Below are 18,553 nucleotides of genomic sequence, written 5' to 3'. Positions count from 1 at the left end.
GACGATTCCTTGCATCGTTACCACGTTGCCCTACCCCTGCTCCCCAGCAGCTGACGCAGTGTTTTGGGGTGCTGGGAACATTTTGTTCAGAATGAGAACTTAATGCCAAGGCTATATTCAGCCAAACTTGTTTTTTTAAATGATTTTAACTGCTCCAGTGAGGGTGTAAATTACAAAATAAAGGTCCCTGTAGCATGTAGATACCATGGCTTTCATCGAGTCCAGATTGTGGGAAATAATACTTTTCCTTGAAGCTCATACCATAAAAAGTTGCATTAGACCGTTATAAACTGGCTTGAGAACAGTCTGAGCATGACCTCATCAGTTGGAACCGAGTATGAAATAAAACACGAAGGCTTCCTTCTTTTTTGAAGGATCTGTTCTATAGATTTTTAAATTACAGAGATTCCTTGAGCTAGAGCATAATAATGAAGGGCCCACAAAGGAAATAAGACTAAAGCAACCAGGGTTTAAATAATTGAACGTGAGCAAAAGTAAAGGGAATGCGTATCACAGGCGACACGCCCCACCCTCGCGCCCCTCCCCCACACTGAACCCCAGTGAGAGCCCCAGTGTGGATAGTAATGACTGCCGCAGAGCTGGCTACTCTGACTCTAGAAGGAACCGTGAGCTTGGGCACGAGCGCCAACAGGAAGGTAGGAAGCTTCCCAGGGATGTGTTTCCTGGAGGTGAAGCCTCCCCTCCCCTCCCCTCCCCTCCCCTCCCCTCCCCTCGGGACTGCAGTAGCACATTACTTCCTCCTGCTTTTGCCAGTGGCAGCTCCGGCAGCAGCCCCTGAAAGTCTAGACAGATGTGCCACATGGGAGAATCTTCTGTAAACAGTTTCGACCAGTGACTCACAACTTTAAGAAAGGATTGTCTTTGTATAAAATGCTCTTTAAATTGTACTTTAAAGACCCAAGCTATTGTCTTAGAATACTGTCCAAAGAAGTCAGTCACACACAGATCCAGTGAATTCTGTGGCATTGTTCTTACAGAAGTTTCAGTTTGTTATTCTCGTAGTTGGAGCCATGGCTTTTTAGAGCTTTGGAGGCATTTTTTTAGATAGCACCATTCTTGGTATATGACTTTTCCTGAGTTTTGTTGGTGAGTAGGAACCTTCTCTTTAAAGATGTGGTGAAATAACAAAAGGATTTTCAATGAGATGGGAGACATTTTTGAAGATATAAAAAATATTTTAAAAATATAACTCAGGGTGCCGCAGAAAATGTGAACTCAAATTTTTAAGAATAATAGATGCTAAGATTTCTTTATCCATTGGCAGAACAGAAGAGGGGAGCTGCTTGGGGCATCCTTTTTTAATGAATCCTTGGAGCTTCTTTAGGGGGTCTAACCTGGGACTGGCAGGAAGTTCATGTGTTAAGCAAGGAAGCTTTAAGTACATTCTGCAACTTTGGCCTTGTAAACTGTGATCATTTTTAAGGTTGACGAGCATAGTTCACTGTGAAATGAAGCAAGGAACTTGGCATTTATACATCGTGAGTCAATTTTGACATCAGCCTGAATTGGGAATTGACTGGAAGGTTTTGGTGTTCGACTGTGGCTACACTTCAGTGTCTCGATCCAGAGGCAAGCATGAGCAATACTTCCCTTTGGGCTTCGGCCATTAATCTGTGGAATGGAGCAAGAACTGGAGAGGAAAACTGAAAGGCTGCCTTGGATTTCCTGACGTCCTGTTGAATCAAAAAGCTGTGGGAGGCCCTTTCCTTCCTGACAAAGGCCTCATCCCCTCACATGAAATTCTCAGCATCTGTCTCCATGTTAGGGACAGTCCCCCTTTAACCCATACTTCAAGTCGACAGTCACCCCTGAGCCAGTATCTGTGTTCTGCCTATTCCAGGTGTTTTCCAGGCTACTTCCCCTGATTATGTAACTTTGATCAAATCCAGATGCTGCAGAATGTTTGATAGAAGAGGTCAAATGGCATTTGAGAAGAAAAGCATTTCTGTATTCATGACTTTGCTTTAATTTCCTGCGTAGGCCTGGTCCGCGAAAGTCGTGTGCTCGTGGCCACGAGGTTGGGACGCTGGAGGGGAATGCACACATACTTTTTCAGGACAGCTTGAGGAGATGCCCTCCCCACCCACCCTGTGTACTTTTTCATGTTAGATGGTCAATTATATAAGTGTCCGCTGGCTTCTATATATGACAGGTTTTTTTATTTTTGTAATTGTTTTCTGATTATAAAAACAATCCACATTCATTGTGAGAAATATGCCAAAATACAGAAAAGAATAAAGAAAACTTAAAGTGTTCGTAACCCCACCACCCCAAGTTAAATTACTCTTAGTGGTACTGTTAACAAACCACCATGCATTAACTACTGTTCACATTTTGATATAGTTCCTTCCGGACTTCTTTCAATTTCTATGAAATGGGGGATTGTTATAGTATAGTATATTTCCAAGTTATTAGGTATTTTTTCCAGTAAAATAACTAGGTATTTTACCTAGTTATTAGGTATTTGAAGGGCTTTATGAATGTATTCTATTTTATCGATGGACCACGAACTAACTATCTTGTATTGATAAATATTGTGTACCTTTCCTTTTCTGTGCTGTTACTTAAAAATCAGTATATACAAATCATTGTGTGGGTCTCCTGGGATAAATTCCTAGCAGTATGTCAAAGGTGATGGAATTCTTTAAAGACTCAGTTCAGTTCACATTTCCAGTTTTCCTCCTAAAATGTTACAGCAATATCTATACCAACTATTAGCATTGTATGAGAGTGCCCATTTCATTGAAATTTTACCCTGTTAGCCTCAAGAAAATGTCCCTGCCCAATTTCATGGAGAATTTGCATTTCTTTGATTATTAGGAGGGTAGACATGCTTTCTGTGTTTAACGGTAATTTAAATTTTCTGTGCGCTGCTTATTCATAGTTTCGGCCTATTTTTCCATAGAGGAGGGTTTTATCTTTTCCTTTTGATATGCAAGAGTTCTTTTATGTTAAGAATCCTTTGCCTTGGACATATATACACTACCAAAGGTAAAATAGATAGCTAGTGGGAAGCAGCCGCATAGCACAGGGAGATCAGCTCAGTGGTTTGTGACCACCTAGAGGGGTGGGATAGGGAGGGTGGGAGGGAGGGAGACGCAAGAGGGAAGAGATATGGGAACATATGTATATGTATAACTGATTCACTTTGTTATAAAGCAGAAACTAACACACTATTGTAAAGCAATTATACTCCAATAAAGATGTTAAAAAAATAATGAGTAAAGAAGAGAAAAGAAAAGAATCCTTTGCCTAATAATTTTAATTAATATCGACGTAACGACAGTAGAAGCTCCTTTGACTTGCTTTCACCCAACTGACTTGCTGAAGTGACCAGCGGCTCGGCTTCCTTCATAACACATGCCTCTCTGGTGCCCACGGGGTAGGGCAGCCACTCCGCTACCACACGTCGCTCCCACGACCTGAGTCACAGCCACACCCAGGGCCACTTGTGTTTCTTTCTATACCTCTTTATTTCAGATACACTTGTTGCTTTAATTACTTGGTTAATATGAAACCAGTGAAATCCAAATGTGAACAGAGATTTGTCTCTGAAAATTTAAGTGAATGTTTTAGATAGCCTCTGTAAGTGCAGGTAACTTTTTAAAAATTGCTACAGGACTAGGTGTGAGTGACACACCTATAAACACTGGAAGGGATTGTACTGGGATGACATATCAAATGGCTCCAGCTTCTTCTTCCACCTGTGGAAAGCTGAAGTGAGATGGTGCATTATAGGTAGGATGGTAAGACAACATCCAACTGTAAACACATGCCCACACTCAAAAGGACAGTCCTTGGCCCTATCGTCAAGACTAGCAAATCAGTGTACATTCAGGTGGGGTTAGGGGATCACAGATGTTAATTTTCAAAAATTCCCTGCTTTGACCAGCTTTTTTTGGTTAATCGGTCAATCTGTGATCATGATGGCACTAGATACACTTTTAGAGCTCCTGCAGGTACTCAGAGAACAGGGCCTAACACATCACTAAGCCTTCTGCACATTCTAGGAAATGGTAGTGTTACAAGACGCTCTTCCTTGAAATTATCTTTGCCCTCAAGATTCATAAAGCGAAATTACCAAGCACAGTAGTGACATAATTTGGGATCTTCTCTTTTAGAAAAACAATTCCTGAAGGTTCACTATAGTCAGTATACAAAAGCTAGAATTGAGAGGCCTTCTTATTTATGTTCTATTGGTTTATTCCAAAGAGATAGTTTAAAGAATGTTTGTTTCTGAAAGTTCTCCAGTTGCGTTTCTGGAAGTTTAGGCTAGTCTCTCAGATGTATTAGGTGCCTCCAGTGTCTTTTTTGAAGTGAGTACTACAGAATCACGCCCATCCCTGAGATGGGTGTTATTGCCCAAGAAAAGATGTTTGGGGGTCCTCTAAATCCATAAAAAGGGAAATTTAAAACAATTTTGTTCTGTTGCCATTTATGTTTGGTGTAAACAGATGGTAGATCTTTCCATTCTTCTCAAATTAGAATTTTCCCCTTTCCTCCTTTTTAAAAGTTTGAGTTCTTAGCCATAATATTCTATAACTGTTAAGATCTACTTGGAGTAGATTTGCTGGCATGAAAGGACCCATGGAGAGTTTGAACATAGTTCAAAAAAAAAAAAAAAAGAAAAGAAAAAAAACTTCAGGAAAAAATATCGAACTGTATTTATCCCTGTAGTGAGTAATAGTCACACTTTCCTAATGTAGAAGATGTTGATTGGTTTTCAACTTTTAGAATCTACCTATAGACAAAAATGAAAGACTTTATTAAAGAATAGAAGAACAGAATTTCTTTTACACGAAGTGGAAGAAAATGTAAAGAAGGCCATACTTTGAGTGTAGAGTGGGGAAAGCTGGAAGAAAGGGTAGGATGTTAATATCCTTATCTTGTGAGGTAAATAGTTGAGAGATACGGTCTCTAGCAGGAAGAAAAAGAAATAAAAGTGTAAGTCTGTTACTGAAAATGCAAAGGTGACCAGTAGAGGCTGGTGCAGGAGAGATGGGGGGAGAGGGAACAGCGATTATAATGATACAGCTTCTGTTCAGAGAGATGGAGGTGGTCACCAAGAAAACAGCTGTTGCCTCTGGGTGTAGAGGGGAGTGGGATGGAAACTGTTTGTCCTTCATTGTAAGCTCTTCAGCACTATTTGACTTTTAAATTATGCACGTTTATTAACTTTCAGACATTTAAAAATGCTTTAAAGCAAGAAACTTTTGCTCCGTGTTATAACATAAGCAACGGCAAAGACGTGTGAGGATGGACTGTCTCTATTTCTAGTTGAATTTTTTGAATTAGTGAACTTAAAAAGTTTAAACCATTTGGGAACGGTAGTTACCACTCTGGAATGTAAATATTTAGGGTTTTTCACAAGATTTGGGAAAGGAAGAGTCCGTTTTTTTAAATCACCTTTCTGATTAATAGATAATACGTGCAGATGTTAAGAAATGAAATCAATTAAGAATATATATAATGTTGGATACACAGACTTTTTTGCTCCTGAGAATAAAACTTTCTTCCCTGTTTCTTTCTTCTGTTTCTCTCTTTCTCTTCCAGAAGCCCTTCAGAGGCCAGTAGCATCTGACTTCGAGCCCCAAGGTCTAAGCGAAGCAGCTCGTTGGAACTCTAAGGAAAACCTTCTCGCTGGTCCCAGCGAAAATGACCCCAACCTTTTCGTTGCACTGTATGATTTTGTGGCCAGTGGGGATAACACTTTAAGCATAACTAAAGGTAAAAGAGCTGTGGGCAGCTGGTGATCGTTGCAAGAGACAGAAAGCCGGGGAAGCCGGAGCCGGACTGGCTGCCCTTTTGCTGGCGGAAAAAGCAGCTTTAGTTTGGAATGCAGAGAGACCCGAAAAACTAACAGCATCCTTGCAAGAGTCACTTTTCCTTAAGGAGAAGAGTTCCTGCATAGTTCTTGGCAAAAACAGAGCTTTCCCTATTTTATATTGAAAAAGACATCTGGACCAAACACTGAAAACACTTTTTTTTTTTTTTAAGAAAAAGTATCTTTTCACTAAAAGCTTCCTTATATTAGAAACAAAGCACTTGAGTAATAGATTTATAAAAACTGAGGCTATGTATTTATCTGCATATGTAATATAAACAGGAAGCTTCCTACTCATACGCTTGTAAATACATATATTTATGTGGACTTGTTAAAATGAAATAGGTATTTAGGAATTTGGAGATCTTTAGTAATCATAGAAGAGTACATGAGAATGAACGAATTAGCTTCTAAAACTGATATGTCTGATTTGGTTCTTTTCTTCTAAGGTGAAAAGCTCCGGGTCTTAGGCTACAATCACAATGGGGAATGGTGTGAAGCCCAAACTAAAAATGGCCAAGGGTGGGTCCCAAGCAACTACATCACGCCAGTCAACAGTCTGGAGAAACATTCCTGGTACCATGGGCCCGTGTCCCGCAACGCCGCTGAGTACTTGCTGAGCAGTGGGATCAATGGCAGCTTCTTGGTCCGGGAGAGCGAGAGCAGTCCTGGGCAGAGGTCCATCTCGCTGAGATACGAAGGGAGGGTGTACCACTACAGGATCAACACTGCTTCTGATGGCAAGGTAGGGGGCCCCAGGCAGGGGAGCCTATGGGCCAGGGTGGGCACAAGAGGTCCTGCTGCTAGGCTGATACGTTTTTGCAATAAAGCTCAACCAAGAAGATGTTTGAAACAGCAGGCATCATCCCACTAGCCTTGTTAAAGATCCTCCGTTGAGGACCGATCATGTGACATTACAAGTCCACGGGCTGATGTGGTTCTCTGATTGTCCTGCTGGAGTTTGGTTGTTAGCAGTTTCATAAGATAAGTGGATTGTCTGTTGGGTTTTGGATGTATTTATTACACTAAGACTCTTCCTTTTTTAAAAAAATCTCTTATTATGAAAGTAATTTATCCTCAGTGAGGACAATTCACACAATAGATGGTTATTTTTAAAGTGAAAGACCACCTTAATAGCACCTCCCCAAAACAAGTCTGGTACGTGGCTTTCTTTCTATAGATAAAATCACATTTGTGTGTGTGTGTGTGTGTGTGTGTGTGTGTGTGTGTATAATACATATATACACACAGTTTTTAAACAAAAATGGGATCATGTCATACCCGTGTATTTCCAAACCCAAACTGTAGTTTTGTAAAGGAGTTGATATATATGGTTTTGTGATCATCATATAAACAGTCATTAAGAGTCCATGAAGGGAAGGGAGAAATTAACACTTACTGAGTTCCTACTGTTTGCTGGCGCATTTTTCAATCTTCATTTCTTTTAAACCTCACCTTAGTCCTCAGGGCAGATACTGCTTTCAGCTGCATTTTTGCATTAAGGAAACGAAGGCTTAGAGGGATAAAATTTCTTGCTGAAGATCACGTAGTGAGTAATTGATGGAACTAGGCTCAGATTCCACTGTCTGCTCCACTGCACCATGCTGTCATTGAGGGTGTAGATAGGTGGATTGTCGGGATGGGCCCAGATGGTGTATGTATTTTTTAGTAATATGTAATGCATGCACATGGTTTAAAAAAAAAAAAAAAGAATTACCGTGAAACATAATTCTGTCTCCTAGTTCAGTTCCCCTGCCCAGAGGCAACCACTGTGACCAGCTTCTTCCAGAGTTCCCCAGTATATATATGTTTATATATTTTCAAAAACACGCATGATGCATAATCTATGCTGTTCTGCGTCTTGCTTTTACCACCTCATAATATATTTTGGAGATTGTTTTATGGCAGCACATTTAGAGCCGCCTCATTCTTATTAATGCCTGCCTAGCATGGTTGGGCCATCATTTATTTAAGCACTCCCCTGCTGGCCGACTTTTAGGCTGTTTCCAGTCTTTTGCTGTTATAAATAATGCTGTTGTAAAGTGGATTTCAAACCTTTAAAAAAAAACAGCCCACTGTAAAAAAAAAAAAAAAAAGAAAAAAGAAAAGTTTTCCATCACCATCCAGTACACACACTGGGAACAGAAGGTTCACGAAACCCTACTTACTCTGACCGTACGTAATGCATTCCGATCTTTTATATACCATTCTGTTCTGTTTCTTTTTTTTTTTTTAACTCCTGGTCACAATGCCCTGAGTTTATTTCATAGACCCACTAATGGGTCACGACTGGCATTTTGAAAATACACTGCACATACTTCTTTGCGTACAGTCCAAGCATATTCAAGGTAAGCTGCTAGAACTGATTGGCGGTTATGTGTATTTAAAACTTGTGTAGATATTGCCAAATTACTTTCTTTAGAAATCGTACAGATGTGTTTTCTCACCAGCCATGTTGTGAGAGTGCGTGTTTCCCCTTCCCCTCATCAGCAGTATATTCTCAGACTTGTAAAAACATCCCTGTCACTGATTGGTCAACATGGTATCTCATTATGTTTAATATACCTCTGCTTCCTATGCCATCTACTAAACTCATCCTTCCCTGTGTATTTGAGGTATACCAAATTTGCATATGTATTTAGGTCTGTTCTCTTCCATCCGTCTGTCTGTTCATATGCCAGAATCAGACTTTTAATTGTTATGGCTTTATGATATGTTTTAATATCTGGTAGGGCTAGTTTAGTTCCCTCTTCTTTTTTTTTTTTTTTTGGCCGCGCCATGCAGTGGCATGCAGGATCCTAGCCCCCCACCACCACCACCGACCAGGGATCGAACCCATGCCCCCCTGCAGTGGAAGCACAGAGTCCTAACTACTGGGAAGTAGTGGGAACTACTGGGGACTGGGAAGTCCCTAGTTCCCATTTCTTAATCTTGCTAGCATTTTCCTGGCTATCTCACACATCCATTTGTACCACACAAATGCATAATACGTTTCTTTTTTCAGTGTTCTTATCTGTTGTTTTTCCTACATGTCTCAAAGTCTTCTGGCTAAAGTCCTTATTGCCAATATCTGATCCTTTTCGTCATTGCACATGTCTTTATACCAGCCCTGTAGTCTGTAGGACAGACAGCATAGTCTGCCTTTGATGTGTGACCAGAGAGCGGCCTCATCAGCATGCTTTTCAGGTCATTGTTCTCATCCCAGATGTGGGACGAGGTCCTCCATTCTGTGGGATATATTGCAGGGTGCTGGGCCCTTGGAAACCTTGACTTCAGACCACAAGGGTGCCTTTTTAGTGAATTAGAACACCAGAGTGCACCGCCCATGAGGGAGGTGATTTCCTGGAGCTGACAGCTTGCTTCCCATCTGTGCCGTTTATCCAGGGCGAGCCCCGCTGCACCACGGTAATCAGTTGAGGTTTGTACTGAACAGGATAATGGTTCCTTTTCCCTGGAGCTGTTTAATCAGCATCCTTGGAACAGATGCAGGCAAGCATGATCTAGTCTGACAACTCATTAGCTGGGGGTTGGTCTAAAATATGGTGAAAAGGGGGAGAGCAAAGCCTACGTGGATACATGATTTGCAGAATTTGAGAGTCATCTGACGAGGAAGCTGAGCCCTCTGTCTAAAAGCTCACGTGTGCCGGGTGGGTTCCTTTCATTCCAGGTAGAGCACAAGGAACCCATTTGATCAGGCTGTACCCGCTACGCATCGAAGTGACCTGGGTATCTTGCCCTCCTCCTTCCCTCCCCGACAAAGACTCTCCCTTCAGCTGTCCGAGCACCTGGAGACGTCTCAACCCATGGGGTCATCCGGCCACACTCGAGGGGGCTCTGTTGGGTGGGATTATATTCCTGGAATGAGTGGAACAGTGTCAGAGTCAGGGAGGGGGCGTATTATAACGACGCATGGGACAGTGTGGCTCGGCGTTGAAAAAAAGCTGCTCACATAGCAGAGCTTTGATGCAATCCTTTTTGGATTTCGAAGGGGAAAATTTAAAGTTTGGTGGGAGGAATAGGCCGGGGTTGAATACGTTTTAATTCTTATTTTCAAATTAGCTAATCTTTAGAAAACAACTGAATTTAGAAGATTCTTCTCTAAGGCCCCAAAGGATTTCTTTCTGCCTCCACCCTCTTGGCTCTGGTTTACCTCCCTCTCATGTTCCTGAGCTTTCAGCAGCCGTTGTCTGTTGGTCAGTCAGCCCGGGGCCACCGGCTCAGGGCCCAGAGCCTAGGACTCTGGGAGTTTCAGGCTAGACTCTTGAAAGCACCATAACAAACTGAGCCATTGCTGTTTCCTAGGCGTCCTGAGAATCTTAACAGCCCTCAGATACCCTGGGATTTGGTTTTCCTTCTTGCTGCTTTCTTAAAGTTTGGAATCCTCTGCCAATGTAGTGGAATCAGAGACTGATGTCCCTCCTCCACAGCCCACTCTCAGTCATTCTTCACTTGTTCTGGTTCTCTGTGCCTGCGTCTTAGTACCTGGGTGGGTTGCTGCCACCAAGCCCCACGATTATAGCCCTTGATAGAGTCTTTCCTCTCCTTCCTTTTCTCCAAGAGATGCAGTTGACGTTTATTTTCATGGTCTCCTAAAGTGACAGGTTGGGGTTGACAGGAGTGGAGTTCAGCTTTAGCAGAGGTGGCAGGACACTGGCTTAGCAGGTGCAGGCATCTGGTGAAAAGCCTGCTAAACCGTAGCTGATCTTCCCTTGTCGAGGAGACTGGGGGCCTTATTGTGAAGTACTGCTTCATTATTAAACACTGCCTTCCTGCTGGTATTTGAGTAGCTTGGAGGTTGGTGGGGGGGGGTCACTTCCTGGCCTTGCAGCCTGTAAATACTACATCCCAGGTGGGACTCCAGGGTCTGAGGCAGCCAAAAGTTGCACACGTCCGATAAGCCTGTGAGTCTGGCTGTCAGGAGGAAAGCTGTTTCTGGTGAGTTTCTTTGACAAGTCCTATCTTTCTGGTCCCTGCATGATTAGGAAGAGGCACACCCTGGCTGAGCACCCAGAGTGTTTATGTAACTGGGTGCATAGCATAATGACATGTCATTCATAACACTAATTTCACTTTCTTCTGTGAACATGCCATGAATTCCTGATGAAGATTACCCAATTCGCTAGCAAAATGCTGCTCACAAACTAGCACTAATCAGAAGGAAGCCACCAGCCTTGACTGTTAGAAGATGACTGTGCAGTACATTTAAGGGAGTTTCAATATTTAATGTGTTGGTACGTTGGTATTTTATGTTGAAAAATGAACTAAGTTTTGGGGTCTGTAAATTTAATTATTGAAAAAGATAAAGCTTGCCCATTCAGTGAAACCTCCCATAACTCTGAAACCTCTAATAAAGGAGCCTGAGAGGGAATCAGCTGAGACCAAGAACAAATTCTGCATCAACTAGGGCTTCGGGGAGTCATTAGCATTCTGGGCGATTGAGTGAACTTAATCTTCGGGTTGGGGAGTGCTCCTTTCAGGCTGACAGGGAGAAATAGGTAATGAGCCTTGCTCCCAGGCGACCTGCCCCAGGAGCCCAGCAAGTGAAACAGGCTCTTTTTTTTTTTTTTTTGCGGTACGCAGGCCTCTCACTGTTGTGGCCTCTCCCGTTGCGGAGCACAGGCTCCGGACGCACAGGCTCAGCGGCCATGGCTCACGGGCCCAGCCGCTCTGCGGCATGTGGGATCTTCCCGGACCGGGGCACGAACCCGTGTCCCCTGCATCGGCAGGCGGATTCTCAACCACTGAGCCACCAGGGAAGCCCAAAACAGGCTCTTTTGTGTGTACTGTGCCAGTGACTTCCAAGGCGGGAGGGGTGCTGTGGCTCCAGGGGGTGCCTTCTCGGAGTGGGTTTTCTCTCTTCTCGTCCCTCCTTAGTAGGAAAAGTGCCCACCGGCTGAGTAGCCAGAGAGAAGAAGGCTTGGAGCATTTGCAGCCTGTAGTGAAGCAGTTGGACAGCTGACTTCTCCAGAGAGGGGCAAGGATTTGGAACTCTCCCTGCATCCCCCGCTCCATCATCTTTGTGAATTGCACGTGCATTGGTGACTTAACACCCAGGAGAGTGCCGTGTTGTCAGTGTGCGGGCCTTAAGCTAAGGGCAGGCTCAGCGGTGCCCGTCTCTGCCCCCCACCCCAACCCAGCCCCCGGCACGTTCAGGGACCTGAGTGAGGCTCATGGCCTCTCCCTAGAGTGGTTCACTTAGAGGTTTCTCCTCGGTGCCCTGATGTCTAAAAGTAGGGCCTCCTCACGGGCTTTCTCCTCACCCTGAAAGGTCCTGCTGTTGTTCAGAGGTACCGTCTTCCAGAGGGATGAGGTCCCCAGGGCTGCAGAATCTTTCTGGACAATTCTTGGGTTGCTCAGAATTTTATTTTAGTAGGATTGCTACAGAAAGATTGTAAATTATAAATCTCTAAGTCAAAGTTTGCCATTGGCTTGCATGATTTTTAAAAATTTGTTTGTCATCTCCCCGAACAAAAAAGGAAGAAAACAAATCTCCTGTTAAAGCCTCCTGTTTACCCTCTTGAGACTTACAGATGGTTCCGATTGTATATTTGTTGTTATTTCCTTCTTCTGAAGTATTTTTATTATCTAACATTGCAAACATGCAGAAGGTAATGGAGCCTACCATCGCCGACAGCCAAGGCCTTGGCCCTGCCATATGTGTTTCAGGCTTTTTCTTCCTGTTTCTCTTTCTTAAGTAGTAAGATATTACAGCTACAGCTGACTGATCCTGTTCCTTTTTGTCCCTTTGGCCTCAGGCATCACCACTGTCCCAAATCTGTTTCCTCCTTCCCGTGTCTTTGCAGTTTGGGCACGTCTTAAATGAACACCTAATCGTGATTCTTAGTATCCTTTCCACCTTCAGCAATCATGGGCTGCCCTTAGTGCGCCAACAGATTCAGTTATGTGCCTGGAGTCCAGATGTTCTATGTGAGTTTTAATGTGAATTGGTTTTGGTAAGGAAGTATCCCCTCACTACGTCACCGAACCAAACAAAAAAGAGAGGAGAAGAAAGATAGCTGTCACCATCCACCTTGTTGCTCTCTGCCAGCCTGCGCCTTTGCCTGCCTCCCCTTCGCAGCGTCCAGACGCGAATGACCCAGGGAGGGGCTCCCTGCATGGGTCCTCACCCGCTGTAGGTCTCAGTTAGAGACTCACATGCACTTGTGTCTCATATCCCTTCTCCTGACTTCCCTGTGCCGGAGGAGGCTGTACGGCCTCTGTGCAGCCCTCCCACTCCCCACCCTGTTCTGGGGGAGCGCTGGCGGGGGCATCCCATGTGGGCACACTGCTGGGATTTGCAAGTCTCGCCCTCTGATGCTTCTTACTCAGCCCAAATCGAGGGAGCAGGAATGCGAGGGAGATTTGTGTTTTATAGTGATTTTCATCTCTGATCACTGTTTAGTTCTAGATGATTATATAATTATAGGTTTCAGGTAATAATAATTAAAATTTTCTTTCTTTTCCAGTCAGCAAATGCTTATTAAGTTCTACTCATTATTAATTTAATCAACAACATTTACTGAGTACCTGTTATGTGCTCATCTCTTGTTCTGGACATTGGGGATACAGGATAAAAGCAGACAGCTTAGGGCTCTGTTGTCATGAAGCTGTCATTCTAGTAGCTGGAGGCAGACAGTAATCAGGCAGATAAACAAGGAGTTGTCAGCTAGTGGTAAGTGCAATGCAGAGAAGTAAGACGGGTGATATGGTGACTAACTGGTGCCGGTGATGACTCTACACTGGGTGGTCAGGGACTGCTTCGTGGACATTTACGCTGGGCTCAGAATGGTTACAGAGAGCCAGACATGTGAGCATTAGGCAGGCGGAGGAGGTCCTGGAGAAACACAACATAAGTGGTTTTCTGAACCCTCGGCCCTGTGTGCAGAGTCGTTTATCTGAGGTTCTGCTGTACATTCATTAAATTAAGGCTCAGCGAAGCTGGCCTCCGGAGTTGTTGGCGTGTGTGTCGCTCTGTGGCTGAAGGCCGTCCCTGTCCCCTCAGCTCTACGTCTCCTCAGAGAGCCGCTTCAACACTCTGGCCGAGCTGGTTCATCACCACTCAACGGTGGCCGACGGGCTCATCACCACTCTCCACTATCCGGCCCCCAAACGCAACAAGCCCACCGTCTACGGCGTGTCCCCCAACTACGACAAGTGGGAGATGGAGCGCACGGACATCACCATGAAGCACAAGCTGGGCGGCGGCCAGTACGGGGAGGTATACGAAGGCGTGTGGAAGAAGTACAGCCTGACGGTGGCCGTGAAGACCTTGAAGGTAAGCCCGGGACCGCCCAGCCGTCCGTCCAGTGAGAGCCTCGCCGCTCACAGCGCCTCAGGGTGGCGCACCACCTTAGCTCAGGGTGGCCTGTTGCCCGCCGGGGCGCAGCGACGCCTGCCTGTGCGCACAGCCCAGGGCCTCGCTCTTCAGCTCGAGCCGGCCGTGTTTCTGTGTTCGGCTTGACTCATTCTCTTATTCTCAGTGTGTTTCCACATAGCCGAGAGCTGAGAAGTGCTGTGGGTTTTTTGGTGTAAAAAGATTAGTCATTTGGAGGAGTCTTTTCATTCTATGGCAAGGGTGTTTTAAAGCCGTGGGTTTCCGTTCTGTTTGTGTGGCATTTGGATCGCTTCCTACTGAGTTAAGAGAAGGGGGGCGGCGGGGGCGGGTCTCTGAGTTGTAGGAGATGTAACCAAAATGCATTTGACTCTTCCGTGGATTTTTGTTGGTGGATTTGAGAGGCAAGTGCATTGGGTGTTTCTAGCAGGTTCCCATTCCCCAAATCGTATGTCCAAACTTCGGGAAGCATAGGTGTGGGCTGCCTCCTCTGGGAACGCACCAAGGAGACATGGGGGCTTCACAGGGCCTCGGATACTGCCTGCCCGCTGTGGATGACTGCGACTTCCACTCTCAACTGACGCCTGGCGTCTGTAGTCTCTAGCGGCTGTTGGCGAGCCAAGGGAAGGAAGTTCAATTTGCAGGCCTCGCCTCCTTCAAACTGTGAGCCATGTTGTTAGCTGTGGTGAGAGTGTCCCCTAGTGTTGCCCTCTGTGGCTTTCGCTTGCTTTAAATGAACTCCCATTGTGTTGACCTGTGCACAGAAATTGAGAGAGGGAGCCCCGTTCTGCAGCTGTTAACAAAGAAGCAGAACTGAAACACCCACCACTGGGAAAAACGAACCCGAGTGTGCATGCTTCTTGAAGGTCGGTCAGGTGCACGCAGCCAGAACGCCCACCTTTTCGGGACTCGGTCATTTCCCTGCTGCCCTCACTCAAAGGCACAGTAAAATGGAAATTGTGATTTCTGGTTGATATGAAGTGACACTTTAGAGAAACGATTGCATTCTTCAGTCCCAGAAACCAAAGGTGGCTTCCTGCCCTTCATGTTGACTGTGTCCCCTCAGCTTGGTCCTTGGGGCAGGACTGACGCTTGGGGAGGGGGCTGGGGAATGGTGGTGGCATGGGTATTTCGAGGAGCCCTGGATATTTTCCAGGTAGGATTTTCTTTAACTTAATAAGCATTTATCAAACTCCTCACTTTTATTTGCCAGACCCTGAGCTTAACACTGGGATTGTGGAAACGAATTGGACAGAGTTCTTCACCTCAGGCTGGTCTAGGTGGTTAGAATCATCTGGTTGGTCGTAGTCTAGTTAGTAGGAGAAACAGGCGAGTATGACAATAATTACAGTGTGGTGTGACAAGGGCTGTGTTAGAGGCACGAGCTCAGAGCTGTGGCACCACACGGGGACGAGAGGAGGGACGGGTGAGCTCTGCTCAGCAGGGAGAAAGCAGGACGGGAGTTGTGAGCGGGACGAGCAGGAGTTGGCCAAGGGAACAGGGCCAGGAGAGGAAGGTAGAGGGCAGAGAGGGCTCGCCGAGTCACAGAGGCCTTGAACCCGGCTGAGGGGCTGGGACGCTGTCCCGGAGGCAGTGGGGCGTGTTGAAGGCTTTGACGCACAGGAACAAGGTGGTCGGATTCGCTGTTCTCAGGGACGCCTATGTTGGCGAACCCTCGAATGAGCTGAACAGCTATTGCCCCACTTCCCAGAGCTCAGGCCAGGGCACGGGGAGGCGTGCGCTCCAGTGTCCCAGGGCGGCACACGGCCGAAGACCAGGCGCAGGGAAACTGGGCCTTGACCAGCTTGCAGAAGTGTTAAAGGGGCAGGCGCTACCCACACGTTTGCCAGGGCTTGCCAAAACAAAACAAGAGTAAAAGCACAAAATACACTAGATAGCAGTGCAGGAAAGGCTTGTTGGAAAACTTTAAAAAGAGGTAGAGTTTGCACTTGGGGAAACTGTAGCTCAGTAGCTGATGCTGTGCCATTATTTTCCAAACAACTGAAGAAGATGATTCTAGAGGAGGGACCCCCTGGAGCTCGGCGGTCGTTTTTTTTTATACCAATACATCAGAATTATCTGGAAGTGGGTGCCTTCTAGAACATACTTCTCTAATGGTGTGTTATTAAGTTTTTTATTATACTTTTAATGATTTTTCCTAAGAGCCTTATTAACTTGTGATCCCATAGTTCATTAAAAAAATTACAGAATATAGTTGCATAGATTTCTGTGAATAGTCACTCCAAGTGGTAGCTAATTAGGCAAAAGAGAATGTGTCATTTTCTTTCTTTTTTTTCTTTTTTTTTTTTTTAACTTGTGAACGTGTTTTTTTTTTTTAATAATTAATTTATTTTTGTCTGTGTTGGGTCTTCATTGCTGCACACAGGCTTTCTCTAGTTGCGGCGAGCAGGGCCTACTCTTCGTTGCGGTGCACGGGCTTCTCATTGCGGTGGCTTCTCTTGCTATGGAGCACGGGCTCTAGGCCCACAGGCCCACTAGTTGTGGCTCGCGGACACTAGAGCACAGGCTCAGTAGCTGTGGTGCACGGGCTTAGTTGCTCCGCAGCATGTGGGATCTTCCCGGACCAGGGCTCGAACCCGTGTCCCCTGCATTGGCAGGTGGATTCTTAACCACTGTGCCACCAGGGAAGTCCCAAGAGACTGTGTCATTTTCTAGACGTATATTAACCCAAAATAAGGTACTGAGCAACTGCTAAAGAAATTATCCCTCCTTCCACCCAACCCTGCACAAAAAAACATCTGTACAGTATGTTTCCCACTTGGCAAATAAGATTAGTATCAACATTTGGGGCGTTCATCTCCACTACAGACATTGAGAGTTTGAGTGGGTTCTAAGTAGCAGTGATGGCTAACATTTATTGATTCTTACTACGTGCATGAGTCTGAGTGCTTTATGCTTTACAGAGAGCATCTCACTTAATCCTTCCAACCACCTTAAGAGAAGGCTACTGATATTACCACCATTTAAGGTTGAGAAAACTGAAGCAGAGAGAGGTTAAGTAACTGACCTAGCGTTAGTTCCATGGCTAGCAGTGACAGAGCCAGGATTTGAACCCAGGCATCCTGCTCCAAAGCCCAGGTCTTTTTTTAAATTGTTACTCAGGTTCTGATTTCTCATATACCATGAAAAATATGCATAAACCACAGTTACACATTTTAAAAATCACCTTTTCCCCAACCCCCCGTTCACTTCCCTCACAGGCTGTAGCTACGATCTGCCTCTCTCTCGCAGACTACTTGGGAAACCCTTGCAGTTCTAGCCCGAGCTTTTGTTTGTTCAGCCGCTTCTCACCGAGCCCCTCTTTGTGCGGGACCACCTTGTCCTGGGTGTTTGGTATAGCGGGCCCTCAGTGGTCAGGACCAGACTCTTCTTAACCAGCAGGGGGAGCGAGCCCTACTTTCATCCACCACTGGGCCCTATACCTTCAGGGCAAAAGGAAGACCCGAGGAGAAAAAAGAGGGAGCCCTAGGTTGGCCCCTATGGATGGGAAACTGGAATTACAACAAAGACCCCCTGACGGGGACCAGCTAGTTGGAATTTTGACACTCTTCAGCAGGTCGTAGGCACGCACTCTCTTTGTTAAAGGCAGGATGTGCCTAAGAGAGCTGTCAAGTCCAAGAAGCCCCAAGTTTCAGATGAGCTGTATAGTAAGTTTGTAAGTCAGTTTTCTTTCCTGAAACAGTGGTGTACGTAATAGAATTTGGAAAGGTCTACTGTTAATCTAATTGTGTTATTAAAATTGACTCATACGCTAGCTGACAAATTTACTAAAAGAGCAGAAATTAACACTGTTGAGAAAAGTTAAAACTTAGCACTGTACTCAATTCTTTACCTATTTTTCCAATAGGTAATATATACACAGATAGTTTCCTCCACCCTTGGTTTTGGTGTCTTTCCAGAAACAGTCCACATGCACATATCTTTCTTAACCATACGGCAGTGTGCTCTAGACACTGCTGCTCTCTACCCTCTGTTGTTTGCTTAATGTGTCTTGGCAGTTATTCCTTGACAGTACGTGTAAGGTGGCCTTGTTTTTGTATGGATATATTGTAATATCTCACCAGCCTTCAGTCGACGCTTGTCTTCGTTCCACTACTTTGCTGTTACAAGCAGTGCACAGGGATTCTCCTTGTGTGCACACGTGGGAGGGTGTCCTGTTAGGTCAGCTCAGAGTAGAGGTGCTGGATCAAAGAGCTCGAACCAATTTGCGCTCCACCTGGTGTGGAGGAAGTGCCTGTTTTCCCTGCCCTCACCAACACAGTGTGTTTCGGTTTGGGTTTTATGTTTGTTATTTTCCCCCGCAGGAGATAAGGGCTCCAGGACAGCATGAACACTGGGCCGTCACACGCGGTGGC

At 45.2% G+C, this 18,553-nt stretch overlaps 1 protein-coding gene across 2 annotated transcripts in view; it reads left to right on the top strand.

The window, feature by feature from the left end:
* Positions 1–18,553, top strand: part of ABL1 (ABL proto-oncogene 1, non-receptor tyrosine kinase) — a 134,799-nt gene that overhangs the window by 98,073 nt on the left and 18,173 nt on the right. For both annotated transcript variants that reach the window (XM_082614574.1, XM_082614575.1), the window contains exons 2-4: positions 5,575–5,748; positions 6,295–6,590; positions 13,848–14,120. In XM_082614574.1, the coding sequence (XP_082470700.1) occupies positions 5,575–5,748; positions 6,295–6,590; positions 13,848–14,120 (743 nt within the window). The remainder of the gene's footprint in view (positions 1–5,574; positions 5,749–6,294; positions 6,591–13,847; positions 14,121–18,553) is intronic.

The sequence above is a fragment of the Mesoplodon mirus genome (assembly GCF_964341445.2).
Source record: "Mesoplodon mirus genome assembly, chromosome: 1".
NCBI lineage: Eukaryota > Metazoa > Chordata > Mammalia > Artiodactyla > Ziphiidae > Mesoplodon > Mesoplodon mirus.
Note: the sequence above shows the minus strand (reverse complement) of the source record. Positions and strands in the feature narration are given on the sequence as shown.